The sequence below is a fragment of the Phascolarctos cinereus genome, unplaced genomic scaffold (assembly GCF_003287225.1).
Source record: "Phascolarctos cinereus isolate Bilbo 61053 unplaced genomic scaffold, phaCin_HiC Scaffold_7;HRSCAF=346, whole genome shotgun sequence".
NCBI classification, from domain to species: domain Eukaryota; kingdom Metazoa; phylum Chordata; class Mammalia; order Diprotodontia; family Phascolarctidae; genus Phascolarctos; species Phascolarctos cinereus.
In genome coordinates, this window is record NW_027556180.1 from 151,068,475 (window position 1) to 151,085,875 (window position 17,401).

General features: G+C 36.6%; 1 protein-coding gene across 19 annotated transcripts in view; it reads right to left on the reverse strand.

The window, feature by feature from the left end:
• The window catches only part of DOCK9 (dedicator of cytokinesis 9), a 357,948-nt gene that overhangs the window by 150,005 nt on the left and 190,542 nt on the right, over positions 1-17,401 (reverse strand). For all 19 annotated transcript variants that reach the window (XM_078147288.1, XM_078147287.1, XM_020963989.2 and 16 more), the window contains exons 3-7: positions 14,697-14,786; positions 8,944-9,026; positions 7,218-7,287; positions 4,737-4,832; positions 3,660-3,794 (exon numbers count right to left, since the gene is read on the reverse strand). In XM_078147288.1, coding sequence (XP_078003414.1) covers positions 3,660-3,794; positions 4,737-4,832; positions 7,218-7,287; positions 8,944-9,026; positions 14,697-14,786 — 474 coding nt within the window. The remainder of the gene's footprint in view (positions 1-3,659; positions 3,795-4,736; positions 4,833-7,217; positions 7,288-8,943; positions 9,027-14,696; positions 14,787-17,401) is intronic.

The following is a 17,401-nucleotide window of genomic DNA, read 5'->3' on the forward strand; positions in this document are numbered from 1 at the left end:
TAATTTTTTTTAATTTATTTTTTGTGAGGCAATTGGGGTTCAGTGACTTGCCCAGAGTCACATAGCTAGTAAGTATCAAGTGTCTGAGGCCTCAACCTACTTTTTGAACATGGTATATTTGGGAATTTGTTTTCCTTGCCTATGCTTATATGTTACAAGAGTATTGTTGTATGTGAAGGGGTGGAAGGATGATTTCTCTCCTTGAGGGACAGAGAGAGGTAGAAGAGAGAGAAAATTGATTTTTGTTCCTTTTCTAAAATTAAGTTGTGGTGTTTTTTTTTAAAGTTGCTTCTCAAGAGCAATATACTCTTTCCTAAACATCATTTTAGAATTTGGGCATTTCATCTACATAACAACATAAACCAATAGTTGGGAATTGTTCCTCAAAGAAACAGGAAGGCATATCTAAAGAAGAACTAACTTCACTTGGACCAATCTAAAAAGTGCCCAGGGGACCTGACAGAAAACAAAGCTTTACAAAGGACAGTTTCTGAACTAGCTATGTGAAACTGAGAAAATCAGCAAGTCTCAATTTTTTCATCCATAAAATGACAGAGTAGAACTAAAGATGATAGGGGCAGCTAGGTGGTGCAGTGAACAGAGCTCTGGCCTTGGAGTCAGGGGACCTGAGTTCAAATCCAGTCTCAGATACTTACCACTTAATTAGCTGTGTGACCCTGGGCAAGTCATTTGACCCTGACTGCCTCACCAAAAAAAAAAAAAGAACTAAAGATGATAATTAATAGTTACCTTCTACCTCAGAGATTTGGTGATTCTAAAACAAAGGATTTTAACCTAGAGTTCATAGATAGATTTCCAGGAGGTTCAGCTACTTGGATGGGGAGGAAAAAACCATCTTTATTTTCACCAATCTCTTAACTAAGAATAAGCATTTTCTTCAATTATTTAAAAACGCAGACTGAGAAGTGGGCCACAGGTTTCATCAGACCAAAGGAGGCCACTGACACAAAAAAAGATGAAGAACCCCTATTCTCAAAGAACTGTAACACATCTTATCATGTGGGGTAGAAAATAAGCAAATGCTAGCAAAATCTAATAAGCATTTGGATTCTATTGATTACCCTCAAGGAGTTTTAGGAAGCCAATTAGTCTTATGCGAGACATTGAATAATTGTATCTTTAAGAAAAGCATAGAGGCAGTGAGGTGGTGCAATGAACAGAGCTCTGGCCTTGGAATCAGGAGGACCTGAGTTCAAATCCAGCCTCAGACACTTAACACTTACTAGCTGTGTGACCCTGGGCAAGTCACTTGACCCTGACTGCCTCACCAAAAAAAAGCAAAAACAGAAGCATAAATTATTTCAATAATTTTTCGAGGCCTGATGCAACTTATTAAAAGCAAATAAGTATACTCCCACACCACTCTGCCGTGCCTTTATTTCAAAGCAGTATGAAGGAAGAGTCTTCCCTTAAAGATGGCTACTTGGACTCTGAAATACATGTACTAAAATCTCTCTAATTCCACAGTCCAACAGAATATCTACATATCGCAGTGCTGCACACATAGCAAAGGTTCTCACATGATATAATAAATCAGCCAGATTGTTTGTTGTTTTTCTGGCTCTTATTACTTATGGCTGCAAAAGCTGTCTTGCCAAATACCACACACAGCAACATGTGTTTTGCTTCAAACTTTTTTTTTTTTAACGCTAGCATTGTAAAGGTCGACTCAAAGTAGCCAGAAAGGTTTCCAGAACCGAGCTCGATTGAAACACCAACTAAAGGAATCCCACACAAGATGCTGTGCTCAGCTACGTACACCAGGCAACCACCATTAAAGTTCTCCACCAATGCTGTTGATAACACCAGGCTTCTTTATTGCATTATTAACAGAGGCAACTTTTTCCTAGGGGATTGCAGCCAACGGGAGATACTTACATAAAGCTCATTAAAAAAAAACCCAAAAAAACCCTCTTATGATCTATGACATGGTGCTACACACTAGGTCAGGCTGCCCAACCACACATGTGGGCACTGAAAATGAAGATGCCCATATACAGACGCCCATTACAAATGGGTGGGTGATAGTATCCTGGTTGAACAGCCCCATGCAAAGGTAGCATGGTGTGATATGAAGAGCACTTCACTGGAAGTCAAGAGACCCAGGATCGAATCCTGGCTCTGCCACCAATCAGCTCTTCTTGGTGCCTAAGAGTCTCCATCAGAATCATGAAAGGAATGAGATGAATGATCTCCAAAAACCACTTGCAACTTTAACTGTAGCACGCATAGACAGACAGAGGCTCTGCTCACATTCCTCATGTGTGGGAATATGGCAGGCTAGAACCTAAGGAGATGAACTGAAATGATATCACTATCTACTCTGGCCTTTTGGGAGAAGCTAGTAAGAAGGATGAATCCATATTTTCCTGTAGGGCCTGACAAAGAAATGGGGAAAAATACATGCAAAACCACCAGAAATTTTATCTGGTTTCCAAAACAACCCTAAAGCCCCTTCTAAAACCAAAACAATCCGAAATAGCATATAAATAAACCTTCCCTCCTTTAGTAATCTGTACTGGAATCTATAAGAGAATACACACACACACACACACACACACACACACACACACATATGTGTGTGTGTAGACATATATACACATACACACATATACATATACACATATATATGAACAAAACTTTCTGCTACTATCTATCTGATCTGTAATACATCAGAAAGTTTCTTCATCTCTCCAGGCTTAACCCCCCCCATTTGTAAAACTGGGAGTAAATTATACAATCTATCTTTCCAAATCTTAAAATGATATACTATGCCAACTTTAAATTTAAGCAGCTAGATGGCACAGTGGGTAGAGTATCATGGAAGTCACGAAAACCTGAGTTCAAATTCAGTTTCTGATACTTTCTGAGTGTGTGTGTGTGTGTGTGTATGTGTGTGTATGACTCTGAACAAGTCACTTAATCTCCGTCTGCCTCAGTTTCATTAAGCGCAAAATGGGAATAATACTTGATCATAGCTCGTAGGCTTAATAACAACTCCTGAATCCGATAGGGTTGTTGTGAGAATCAAAAAAGATAATGTTTGTACACAGTTCCTGACACATAGTAGGCACTTAATAAACGCTAATTCCTTTTTCTTTCCCCCTTTACTTCAACTTAGTTTAAATAATCCACTGAGAGCATCCTTTCCAGACTTTAAATTCAATCGTAAGGGGTAGGACGGCTGACCCTGAGGCTACAGCAGAATGTGGCTCAGGCAGAGAGGGGAGTGATGCTTAAATGAATTGGTGCTGTATCCTTGCTGAGTATTCTTTCCACATTATGGCTAAATAAACTTCCCTCTGTTCACTGTTTAGAAAAAAAAAAACCTCCCACATAATGGGCTTTGTATCTCTCTTAAGGCCCTTAGCACATTTCAGCCTTGAATGACATAATTATTTGTCTATTTGTCTTCTCTCCCCCACTAGACTCTAAGCTCCTTGAGGGTAGGGACCACATCTTAGACTCATTGTGTTCCCCAGTAAAATCTGAACATAGCAGTTGTTCAATGATTTTTAAATGAATGCTTGTATACAACTTTTCTAAGGTAATTATGCCCATTTTAAAATTGCTTTACCACATTTACAATTTAATAACAACAACAACAAAACCTAATAATGCAATTATTCCAAATTTACCTGAACTACACCCATACAAGAATCCAAAAATATCGATCCTTTTGGCTCCTTGGAAATTTTTTCATCTTTGTAGAAATTCAAATTATAGGATCCATCACCAAGTTGAATCAAATGGAAAAATCGTCTCTTAAATGACTAAGAGGGAAAAAAAATAATTTTGCTGCCATCATTTCAAAATAAAATAAAGATCTCATTATGTCTACAAATAATTAAAACAATAAAAATATATAATTATTCTTTTGAAGAGCTCCAAAACTGACTGGACTGATGTAAACATCCCCAGATTTTAGAATGAGCTACAACATAACTGCAGGATCTTATTCATATAGAGATACAGAGAGAGAGTTAACTCTCTTAATCAATTTAATCTCTAATACTTACCTCCCTCATCTAGGGAACAGCAATATGATGTAATATTACTATCAAGCAGTCATGGTATAAATTCCATTTTGGAAGGAATGGAAGTAATTAAAATTCAGATAACTTTTTTTTAAACCACTAGAATGGCATGCTTTATCACATTTCTCATTGCCTTTCCAGCATGAGAGTAACCACAATGAACATTTCTATTCTTTTCTACATGCTTTCTTTTTTCTTTTCCATTTTCCTACTATTCTCACCTCTCCCCTTCTATACCGTATATCTAATTATTAATCTTGGCCTTTATTCAGTCTTTGTAGTCTCTGTACTAATGTTTGGCTCATGGCTTCTCTTTACAACTACTTTCTTTACACATTCATGACATTAACATTTTTTTCTTTCAGTATTGTGCTCAATTAGCAGTCATTATTTCAGTCATGGGAAAAGCTGAATTTAGCTCAAGAAATTTACATTCCATAAATGATACTACACAGGTAGTAATGATTTGTTCCATGACAGAGAAGGAAATCTCAGCTCTCCCAGACATCACCCGGCTGCTCAGGGTATATAAATCACCAGAGTGAGCTAGGTAAAAGTAAGTATGACTAGTTGATAGAATCCATGCTACCTATTTTATACATAAAATCCAGTGTAGCCATTCATTTCTAGCATTGCCACCAAAGGATAAAAAGATTTCAGGATGACACACTGCCTTACCCTCATGGTCACACTTATGGCACTGTTCATGTTGCCTTTGTACAGCCATCCGTGTTTGGTTATGCCACCTTTCTGAGATCCAAGGGATGCAGCATCCTAGAAGAAGGGAAAACACTGTTAATTCTTTATTCCCAGCTATATATCTAGAAAATTTGGTCAACTGGCACACTACTCACATTTCTCAAATCTCCTTTGTGTCACTTTGGAGGAATATGCATTGTTATGTCAATGAACATACGTTTTGCAATCTAATGCTGAGCATTAAGGGCATACTGTTCTTTCCATCAAAACATTCATTTGTACATTAGAAGAAGAATCCTAAATTTCCAAAACCACCATTTATACCCAGAAGCATAGCAGACGTGCAATATAGTTTCTTAAAATTAAGTTTTTAATGAACTGCATAAAAGTACATGCCATGCTTGACCACTCAAGTTGTGAGTTCACGCCCAGTTTCATGAAAAATGTTTCAGATTACACTCCCACATGGTAAGATGACAACATCAAATTCTTGGAAGACTTCCCAGAGACTTGGTTCAGGGAAAGGTAAAGAAAGGGAATGAAGGCAAAGAAATTGAGAAAGCATGGAGAAAATTGTGGGTTCAGTTTGGAATGAGAAGGAAGGAAAACAGGGGAAAAGACAAAGGATTTTTAAAAAAGGATTGGAGGAAAAAGAGTTGGAGAAAGTGAAGCAACAAAAGGCAAATTAGTAAGGAGAACACAGAAGCACTCTTCTCTACTGATTACTGTTTCACAGAATCACAGCTATAGACCTGAAAGGGTTCTCAGGCGTCACCAGGTCCAATGCTAACAATTTACAGATGAGGAAAGTGAAAAGTGAAGTGATTCACCCAAGATTACACAGGTAGAAAGCATCAGAGGTGTAATTTGGACCCAGGTCTTCTAACTCCTGGGCCAGGGCTCATTTCCCTTGACCATGACCCCTCCATCCACAACAGGGTTTTGTTCCTATCAAATGAGAAGCAGCCAAGGGGAGGAGATGCCCTAAATAGCTGGTGCTAAAAAAAAAAATCCTTGAGGCTTATAAGCTACAATCAGCTAGCTGGCCTCCCTACTTAGACACACATATGCACGAACATACTCAAATTGACTTTCTGTGACTTCTTTTCCATTTCAAGATTATATCTGATGTGCATTTTCACCTGCTTTTAGTTTAAAGTAAGGATAAATGATAGGAACACACAATGAGATTTGATTCCAATTGTCCCATACCAATTTAGGTCCTGAATCTCACTAGGTATATGCTTCATTTTTTAAAAAATTCAAATAACATTTGAGGAAAACAAATCTAAGCCTTGCCTGTGAACCTTTTCAATTAATACTGGCTTGTAAATATTAAATTTGACAAGTATCTTATACCATAAAGTTCATATACATAATATTTCTATGTTTTCCAAAATTATGTAAAAGTATGTGGATGCAATGTTGGCTCTTAATACAATATTCTGGGAGAATATGCTACCAGAGGATATTTTAAAAGTTTGTTAGTGAGTGGCTGACAGTTATAACTAACCTGATAGCTCTGAAAAGCATCTGAACTCCAAATGGAACAGCTGACATCCCAAATGAGTAGGGAAATATGGGAAATACTAGGTAAGCTAACAGTTTTAGGGTTTTAAAAATGTGGTTAAATATACTCCACTTAATGCCTTAACATGGGGGCAACTAAGTGGCACCATAGTGCACAGAGTGCTGGGTCTAGAGTCAGGAAGGCTCATCTTCCTGAGTTCAAATCTGGTCTCAGATACTTACTGTGTGACCCTGGGCAAGTCACTTAACTCCATTTGTCTCGTTACCTCATCTGTAAAACGAGCTAGAGAAGGAAATGACAAGCCACTCCAGTATCTTTGCCAAGGAAACTCCGAAATGGGATTACAAAGAATCAGACATGACTGAAAAATGACTCAACAAAAATGCCTTAATATATTTGCATATTTTCCACCAACCTAAGCTATAGTCTCTTCCCATTTTTTTTAAAAGGAGTGACTCTATAAACTGAAGAATTAATTTAGTGCAATCAGGGAAGATGTGCCCAGCTAGAAATTTAATTTCTGCCATTTTTCTTCATAGTAGTGAGTAACCTCAATTCAAAGTCATAGAGTACAGAGGCTCATATATTTTATTAATGTACCAAATCTGATAAATCTTGCCACCACCCTAGCAGGAATACCTATTAAATCTAGGCCTTAGGAACCAATTAGTCAATTCCTTTGAAATTTTGGGGGAACTGATAAACAAGAATAGTAAGGTTCAAAAGAAAAATTCATTTCATTCATTTTGTCAATTAAGCAAATACCACTATTATCCCTTTCAAAGAAACATGAGAAATAACATTTTATGGAGAGGTGGTTGATTTTCTAATTTTTCAAGCTGTTATAAAAATTAAAAAAGTCTCCATCTGACAAATGTTTTTACTAATGACTAAGATAAAAGAGAAACAATAATATGCAGTCAACCTACCTCATCTTTGTCAGCCTCTTCATCCACTTCATAAACGTGGACAGGAAGTTTATCCAATTTTGCCACTTTGCTTTAGGAAAAAAAAGAAAGAAGTTTTAACATGAATAATAAATATCAATACATTTATTATCTATAAATTATCCAGTCAATGAGGATTATCAATAGTCCAGCAAATGAGTAGAGTGAGTTGAACATGACTGGAGTCCCTCATAAAATAGAGGATAAAGACTCACCAGTCAATACAGCAGATTTCAGGCAGCACTATCCAACTCTTAATGGAAAAAAAAAAATCTTAATTTTCTAAGACCATTGTGTCAAACTCAAATAGAAATGGCACTCACAGGTTTGCAGGCCAAGTTTTGTCGCTCTAGTTCGACACCTAGGCTCTAAGAATTGGAATGGCCAGTAAAGGCCTTCTATTATAACCAAAACCTTTCTTATACATCAAATACTGAAGACAGAAGTCATACTAGAAAGGACCAAGTGGGGTTTTGAATCTAAGGTATTAAATATTAATCTTCACTATATTTATGAATGAAATATTAAATCTACACTACAATTACAACTAAGGGTGGGTGAGAAGAAAAATCTCATGTCTCTGGGGAGTGTGCGCACCAGAAAATACTGAATTTTGGAAATAGCTAATTGCCATCTCTATCATCAGGATTGTTGGGTGATAGTTACCAGTGGTTGTGGATCAAAGACAAAATATATAATGATACCACTTATATTATCTCCCAATAAAGATTTTATAGGAAAGAAGACCAAAGAAAATCAATCAAACAGAGAGAATGATAAGTCCCCAAGTAGAAGATTTTGAAAACTGTAGTACAATCAGAGAGAAGACCATCTGGAAAAGATAATGTTTGGAGGGAGTGTTCTATGTTGAGGTTAGAAAAGAGGCAATTGGAAAGCTGGCTGGACGTTATTAAGGAGTGGTTGAACCACACAAATAGTAAAAATAAACAGTTTCATCCTCTGAGAATACTACAAAAAGGTTACCTCGGCTCACAGATGAAACCAACACAAAGTAAACCAGATGAATAGGTGCTCAAGCAAATTTATTTTTCATTCAATGGAATCAGTGAATCTTTTTTGAAAAGATAGTGTAAGATTCTGCTTTCAATTTTCATCATGAACACAATGGAGGCATCCTCCACTCACCCTTGAAGGCAACATCTTGCCACTGACCCACTGGAGGTGCCACTAGTCAACTTCAATGTACTCAACTTTGTTAACAACTTGCAAGGGTTAAAATTTTTAAGATGGGGGCACATGGCACTTAGGAAAACATTTGTACTTTGATTCTCTTTTCAAATAAAACACAAAGCCCAAACAGAATCAGACCCTTTTTCACAAAGCCCCAAGTTGACAACATTCCCTCCAAGATTCTTGAACACTTAGATTTCTATCCTTAACTTTCCTGCCTAATAACTTTCATCTAAGTTATTGTTTTTATTATTAGTTTATTATTAGTGCATGCCTTGGAAAATACTAATGGTAAAGGTTAAAATATAATCTAGTAATTCTCTAATGGATTCCTTCTAGGTCTTTATTGACTCGTGAAGGCAGAAGCAAAGATACTCCAAACCAACTATATCTTTTTTTAAAACTGACTGGAATATCCTCTTTACATTTATTTGTACATGAAAATTGTACCTCTCTAGCATAAAGCATGCACTCAGCATAATCAATCCCATAATATGATGTCATATGATTTACTTACTTTGGAAGCTGCCGGAACTCTCCGGAGTAGTCTTCATATTTATAGTTCACAACGTGCCAGTCCGAGTTGTAGGTTTTGATGCACTATATGGGCGGAAATAAACAGCAAAAAAGTGTCACTTTAAAATCGGTAGCCCAAGGCAGGCCATACTCATAAGTAAAATATGTAACTGCCTAAATGGTGGTGATTTCAGGGGTACCAAGTACCATACCTGCCCTCACCAAAACCTTCCCCTATATTCGGGCAAAGGAATTAAATTCTCCTAGGAGAACTTTATCAGTTTAACTTGTCGGTCAGTTCAACAGAATTTAATGAGTTCTTCCTGTGTACCAGTCACCATCTAAGTGCTAGGAATACAAGAAAAGTCAAAAAATAGTATCTCCCCTCAGGGAGTTTCCATTCTAATGGGAGAAACAATACATGAAATATATAAGATATAAGACAGAGCAGATGGAGGTAATCTGAAAGGGGAAGATATTAGCAGTTGGGGAACTAGGAAAGGCCTGGAGAGGGTGGAATTTGAGCTGAGTCTTAAAGGGAGCCAGTGAAACCAAGAGGCAGAGGTGAGGGAGGAGAGTATTCCAGCCACGAGGGACAGCCAATGCAAAGCACATAAATGGGAGATGGAAAATCATATTTGAGGAATTACAAGGGGCAGCAGCCAGGTCGTGCCGTAGTTCATACAGTGCTAGGCCTGGAGTCAGGAAGACTCATCTTCCTGAGTTCAAATCTGGCCTCAGACACTTACTAGCTGTGTGACCCTGGGCAAGTCACTTAACCCTCTTTGCCTCAGTTTCCTCATCTGTAAAATGAGCTGGAGAAGGAAATGGCAAACCACCCCGGTATCTTTGCCAAGGAAACCCCAAATGGAGTCATGAAGAGTCAGACAGAACTAAAAACAACTTGAACAAGTAGACCATCATAACAAGAAAATGGAACACGTCGAAAGAAGTAACATGTAAGAATTCTGGAAAGGCAGCAAGAGGCCAGGTTATGAAGAGCTTTAAATGCCAAACAGGACTTTATACTTTAATTCTGCCTATGGTCAGCCCTGCTGTAAACTAGATACAAATATAGTTATTTCTTCCTTTTGTTACTTGAGTTCTTTAGAAGAATAACAGAACACCATCCACAAATATACAAGTGAATGAGAACTTTAGCTCAGTTTAAGTTTAAAAAGTTCATTGACATTTAATCGTCATTATTGGGCTATCAAAGATGGATGAAAATGGCACTTTTACTCATCTTCCCAATGAGCTTTTCCTAAGAGCATTCTTAAGTCTTAGGGTGTTTTTTCCCCTTCTTTTTATTAGAATGGGATTCTTATGAGGCAAGACGGCAAGACAGATTCCATTTCATAGTAACCCTTATGATTTATTCATAAACACTTTTCTTAAATTTATACACCATTCCATGCCAAGGCTTCTATTAGTAGCACTAACCTAAATACATTTCATTTGAATCACTTCAGCTATAGCAATTCATACACAATCTCCATTAAGATTCATCCAAGAATAGGGGAGTTTTTAACACCCTCAAAAACAACACGATTAGGCCTTCCTATAGGAATGATTTTTGAATCTACACAGGATAAGTAGTACGATGCAGTATCAGCATTTCATCTGAACAATCTCGCAAAGCATACGTGCATTTTCTGATCAGTTATTGGCTAATCAGAAACAGATTCATCACAATCTATCTCCCTCCTGGATATCAATATGGATGAACTCAGTAAGATCAGGAATGAGCTTCTCAATATGGCTCAAATACCAAGACTGGCCTTCCAGACCACAACATTTTGCTAATTCCCCCAAGTCCATGGAAACTAAGCCAAATGGAAGCCAGGCTTAGATAAAGGAGGCAGCTTAGGATGGTGTTTTGTATCAGTCTAAGTCAGTAAATGAACTCATTATAGTGGGGCGCTAGAAAGCATTCAGCAACTCCTTATACGGTGGTTTTTTTTGTTTTTAATTATCTTTTAAAATTATGAATTTAATTATCAGTAAAAACAAACGTTTCAGTATACAAAGAAGAACAAGAAAAGTTTATATAAGTATGAATTGTTACTTACAATTTGGTTTTTAAGAACTTCATATAAAATTTAACAAGTACATATAAGGATATAAAAAATTTAACAAGGTTGTAACAAAACTGCTCTACTGATGTTTCCTTCTATACTTTTTTCATTCTGTTCATATAAAATCATTAATGTCCTTTAAAATATATATATATCACTGCCCATTAACATCTACCCCAAGAAGCCCTCCCTCATAACAAATATGAATAGCCCCCCAAAAAAACATAAGAGAATTAGGTCTCATTTTCGACTTCTAGTCTATTCAGTCCTAATTACTTTAAAATATGCTTTATATTTATAAATAAATTTAGCTTTCAAAGTGATTCCCCATCTAGAACAAAGGGCTGCATTTAAACACACAAAATGTTCCACAGCCAAATTTTGCCATTTCTTAGGGATGGGCAGAAACAAACATTTATTAAGTGCCTACTACATCAGACACCGTAGTAGGTACTTTACCAATGTTATCTTATTTGATCCTCACAATAACCTTGGGAAGTAGAGCCTATTATAATCCCAATTTTACCGCTGAGGAAATTGTGGCAAAGAGAGCTTAAGTAACTTTTCTAGAGTCACCCAGTTAGCGAGCGTCTGAAGTCCCATTGGAATATAGGTCTTCCTGACTCCAGGCTCAGCCTTCTAACCATGCTGACAATTAACTGTTTTGTTAGCACACAGAAGCAAGAATAGAATTTGTTCCTAAAAATGGCCATTTGGCTGGCAACAGGAGAGATCTTTTGCCCCGTTTTCCTTAAAATCAAGGGAAAGTCACCATAGCACTCTGCAATACATTGACATATTTGTTACACAATGAAATGGCATATACTACAGAAGTCACACAGTCATAGTGGGGTACTGAAAAATTCCTTTAAAATGATTCTGCAAAGAGCTATAAAACTGTGCATACCCTTTGACCCAGCAACTAATAGGTCTGTATCCCAAAGAGATTAAAGAAAAAGGAAAAGAACCTATATGTACAAAAATATTTATAGTAACTCTTTTTGTGGTGGCAAAGAATTGGAAATTTAAGCAATGCCCATGAATTGGGGAATACCTGAACAAGTTGTGATATGTGATTGTGACTATAAGAAATGACGAGTGGGGCAGCTAGGTGGCACAGTGGATAGAGTTCCAGCCTTGGAGTCAGGAGGAACTGAGTTCAAATCTGGCCTCAGACACTTGACACTTACTAGCTGTGTGACTCCGGGCAAGTCAAGAAAGAAAGAAAGAAAGAAAGAAAGAAAGAAAGAAAGAAAGAAAGAAAGAAAGAAAGAAAGAGAAAGAAAGAAAGAGAGAGATGACAAGCAGGTGGATTTCAGAAAAACCTGGAAAGACTTATGTGAACTGATACAAAACCAGGAGAAGAGTATACATGGTAACAGCGACATTATACAATGATCAAATGTGAATGACAGCATTCTCAGCAATTCAAAGATCCAGGAAAATCTAAAAGACTTATGATGAAAAATGCTATCTACTTCCAGAGAAAGAACTGATGGACTCTGAATGCAGATTGAAGCATACTTTTTTACTTTCTTGGGTTTGTTGTTTTTTTTTATTTGGTCTGCTTTTTCTTTTGCAACATGGCTAATAGGGAAGTGTTTTACATGATTATATATTTATAATCCATATCAAGTTGCTTGCCTTCTCAAGAAGGGGGAAAGGGAGTGAGGAAAAGAATTTGGAACTCAAAATGTTTAGAAAAAAATTTTTGTTAACATGTAATTGAGAAAAAATTAAAGAAAAATTAAATGCAAAAAATGATTCTGATTCAATTCTGTAAGAAGAGAATAAGGCATTTCTAATTATTTTAAATACATAGTATACATTTAAATATTATAAGTACTCTCAATATAACATGAGTTAGCTGCCTCAAAAGTGTTTCTGAGAAAATAGATGAGGCATAAATCCTAAGCAAATAAGATGTCTATGTACCCCAAATTTGCATACAAATGAAAATGCCATTAGGAAAAAAATGTGAAAACATCATATCTCTATGGTGACTAAATTAAAAAGTATAATGATCCACACACAAAAAAGAATTAACCACATCCGATGTAATTATTATTTTTTAAAAACAGTCATTTCAATCTAGAATTAGACATCAAAAAGCAGTAAATCAATGAAGCAGTAAAAGTTTGGCAACAATGATTTGGTTTGTATTTAAGCTTCCATGCCTCTGATCAAGATACATCAATATTTTGAAGCTATGCTCAATATTCTTTGAAACTTTAAACAGCTATTATGTCATTCTCTTTGGGGCCAGAAGGCAGACAGGAAGTGTTCTTTACTCCACCCTTTGTGGCAGCATCAAAGCGTTAAACTACGTTGGCTACAAAAGCAGCAGAATAAATCCATCCACGCTGTTATTATACCAGAATTAAGGTATAAAATGCCAACTTTCTCTTAATATTTCATGTTTTTGAATAATTTGAAAAATATAGGATGCTGATCCTTGTTTTATTTAAGTACAATAAGTATTCATTCTTACATAGAATTTTTTTTTTTAAGGCAATTGGGGTCAGGTCTAAGGTTGGATTTGAACTCAGGTCTTCCTGAGTTCAGGGCCAGCGCTCTATCCACTGCACCACCTAGCTGCCCCCACGTGGAAGATTCCTGAAGAATTCAACTGGAGTCATTTCATTATTGTGGCACAATACTCTTATTCGTTTATATAGCACCCACGACATGCTAGGCACTGTGCTAAATGCTTTATATAACATTATTTAATTTAATCCTGATGGGCTTTTAAACGTTTTTAAGAACAGGTTTAATGAAATTCTGATTTTAAACATAATTTTTCCAATTTTCAACTATCACCACATCAACAGTCTTGTTGGTAGGTCTTTACTCATAAAAGTATAGATAGCTTGCTGTATGAAGAATATCCAAACAATGTATTGATCAGGAATATGGCAATTAAAACATCCTTATTTTTATGCCAATTTCTATTTGGGGGTATAGTGTGGGAAGAAAGACAATAACTTGTTAAGTATTTTTTCTATTCAAAACATCCAATTAAAAAAAAATAAAATCTGACAAAATCTAAAACACAACTAACCACGCTGTGCCATTCTTAGCAAGATGGTGTCTATTTGTAATTCTCAGCAACAGTAGTTATAAAAACACACCAAGCAGGGACCATACCAGAAATGACTTTCTTTCTGTTACCTACCACACTGCTGGCAGGCACACCAGACACGTGAAACTAGTCTTCAAGATAACTTTGAAAAAAGAACTTCCTACCCTCTTTTTAAAAAAATACCAATCCATCCTCCTTTCAAGATATAATATGATAGTTAAGTTGTTCTATCTGGGTAAATGGGCAAGTCATTTGCATATCTATATTAAATAATGATTGGATAAGAGCCCATATTAGTCCACAACTAATTCATCATCCTAGTCACACTACAGGAATCATGTCGAATGTATGCTTTAGGATCAGAAGTACTCACTGCTGACAAGTCCTTCTGCAGGCTTTTCAAGCTTTGGAAAGAAGCCATGAATGAGCTAGGGTGTGCTTGTCTGCTCATTCAACTTTTCCCCATAAAAATGCAGTTACTTCTGGGACAATTTTTGAAAACAATCGCTGAAGGCAAAAGGGGCAAAAACATCAAAAATTCCCTAAACAACACAGATGCGTAAATTGCTTAGAAGAAACACTAAAAATCATTACCTCTGTAACAAATAAGCTCTGGGCCTCCTTCTCTGCATTTGTAGGAACTGTTGAACATACATATCGACCCTGTCGCCTCAATACTGCTGTCTGTAAACAAAAACACATTGAAAAGTCTTTTGTTAAATGGAAAATCAAAAGGTGCTGTAGCAAAATGGGGCCAAGAGTAAAGGAATCAATGTATCCCCATCAACACAGTCACTTAACACCAGATGTTGGATAGTCATATCAGTCAGCAAGGAAGAAATAGCCTCTTTCCCACTCCTACCAACATGTAGTTTTTATTTGTCATATAAAACACAAAAACTCTGTATTATATATTTTTTTAAAGTTCATAAAAGAACAAGTTGTCCAGGACTGCTCTAGTTTCTAAATACCATCCATGGATGAAAGATACCATGCAACTTTCCCCAGAGGCGAGGCACCCCTATCTGTTGTAGGCAGGCTTACTGGAAAGCAGTTATAAAAAGCAATTTAGTCTAGGGGTTCTTAACTTTTACTGTGTCATAGTGAAGCCTATGGACCTCTTTTCAGAATAATATTTTTAAATAAAATAAAATATGTAGTACTAAAAGGAAACAAATTAAATCAAAATATAGTTATCAAAAACAATTTTTGAGTATTCAAACTTTAGATTAAGAACTTATGGTCCAGTCAAACTCCTTCACGACAACCACTGAGAAATTGGGCCTTGAAAGGGGGAAAGGTCTTGCGTATTTTCCCAGCTGGTTAGTAATTCACAGCAATGGTCCACCCGAGATTCCTCAATGTTAAACAGGATCAAAGGATCATAATTTTGGTACGGGACAGGAGCTTACAGTTCAGAAGCTATCTACATAATCTAATCCCCCACTTTACAGACAAAGGAAGAGAGGGTAATTGCAGGGAATCACTATGAGTACAATACATTCTGTGTTGTGTACAACACAGGAACAGTGTACACTTTCCTGTGTATAACACAGGAACAGTGTACACTTTCCTGTGTATAACACAGGAAAATACGTACTGCTAGTACAATTATTAATTGTCAGTGTGTAACACTCTACGGTCCCAGGCAGGGAGGAGAGATTCCCTGAATGACAGCTCTGTGAGTCCTCATGATGGTTAAGAGAAACAGCTCTGAGCTAGGAGTTGTTAGACATGTTCAAACTATCTAACATACTGACCTTCCACAACTAATTAGGTACCCAGAATACTCACTCGAGCGCACTCCCCCATCTCTGCTGATAAATACTCAAGAAATGTGAAACAAATGTCAAATGTGTTGCCTTAGCATAGTATGATCAAGAAACTGAAGCATAACACATTTGAAAGCCAAATAAAACTGATTTTTGGTTACCCATTTTCTTTTAACTTATCTTCACCTCAGCTCTCCATTAACAGAGAACAATGGAAAACAGTATGTTGTAGAGAGCAAAGAGATCTGGAGTCCCAAGACCTGGGTTTGAATCTTGACTCTAAAACAATCAATCTCTCTGGGTTTCAGTTTCCTAGTCTCTAAATCAAGGAAGCTGCATTAGATGACCACAAAGGGCCCTTCTAGCTAAAAATCTATGATCCTATAACTTCTTTTGGAGTCTGTTTTCTCATCTGTAAAACGAGGGCATTACATGGCCTATAAGGTCCCTCTCAGCCCTAATTTACTACGATTTATGTCTTTACCTTGTTATGTAGAATCACAATAATAATAACTCATTTATTAACTCTTTGAGATTTACAAAGTATCTTCTTTACAATACTCCAGATAGGTAAATGCAAATATTTTTTTCACCTTCCCAAATGAGCCAACTGAAATGGAGAAGGGTTAAAAGGTTTGCTGACAGCCTCACGACTATTCAGTGCCAGGATTTCAGCTACAGCTCTTTCTTTTGCTTGTTATTTGTGGGCCCATCACTTAGCACAGTACCTGGCATATCGTAAGTATTTAATAAATATGAGTTGCTAGCCTGCCTGCCTAATTCCTAATTCAACAGTCTATTCACTACCCTGCCTCTCATTAATATTAATCTCACTTGGATGGGAGACTGTTAAAGAAATTTTTTCTACTTTCGGAAGTGATGAAATACTAAATATCAGCACATATTTACTACCTATTTCCAACCTATTTGATTCAGAACATCCACAATTATGCAAAGTATTATACTTTTATAATATCTGTCCAATTTCATGGGACCAGAAGAAGGATTCTGAGGCCTATTCTTCCCCAAGAAAGTAGCTCTTTAAGGAAACCGCTGCCATGTTTTCCTTAAATAATTTTCATAATGGTCTTGACCTTCTCAGGTGATACTTTTCCAATACACTTGAGAGAAGAAATAACAACAAGAATAAGAAGAACATATTGTCAGTCCTCCTGACAAAAAAATACAACCACCTCAAAAACAAAACACTCTTAAATATTAAAGGGAACCTTTCATTTAAAACAGGTAAGATGCTTTGTCATCTTGACTGAGGATGACATGCTGACTTTCTAAAGAGTTAGTCTAAGTATGTTCTTCCTGCTGGCTGGAAAGACAAAGCCCTGTCTTCCCACTCAACAGAAATGTTTTAAAGAAGCTAGAATTTAAATAATAATTTCCATCTATTTAAAGTAGACACATTTCTTTAGGACATAATTTTTCATCTTTGTGCAAGTCTCTGAACACAGTAGGTGTCAAATATATTTTGAACACACTGATTTTCACTGATGTGAATTTTTAAACTTAATA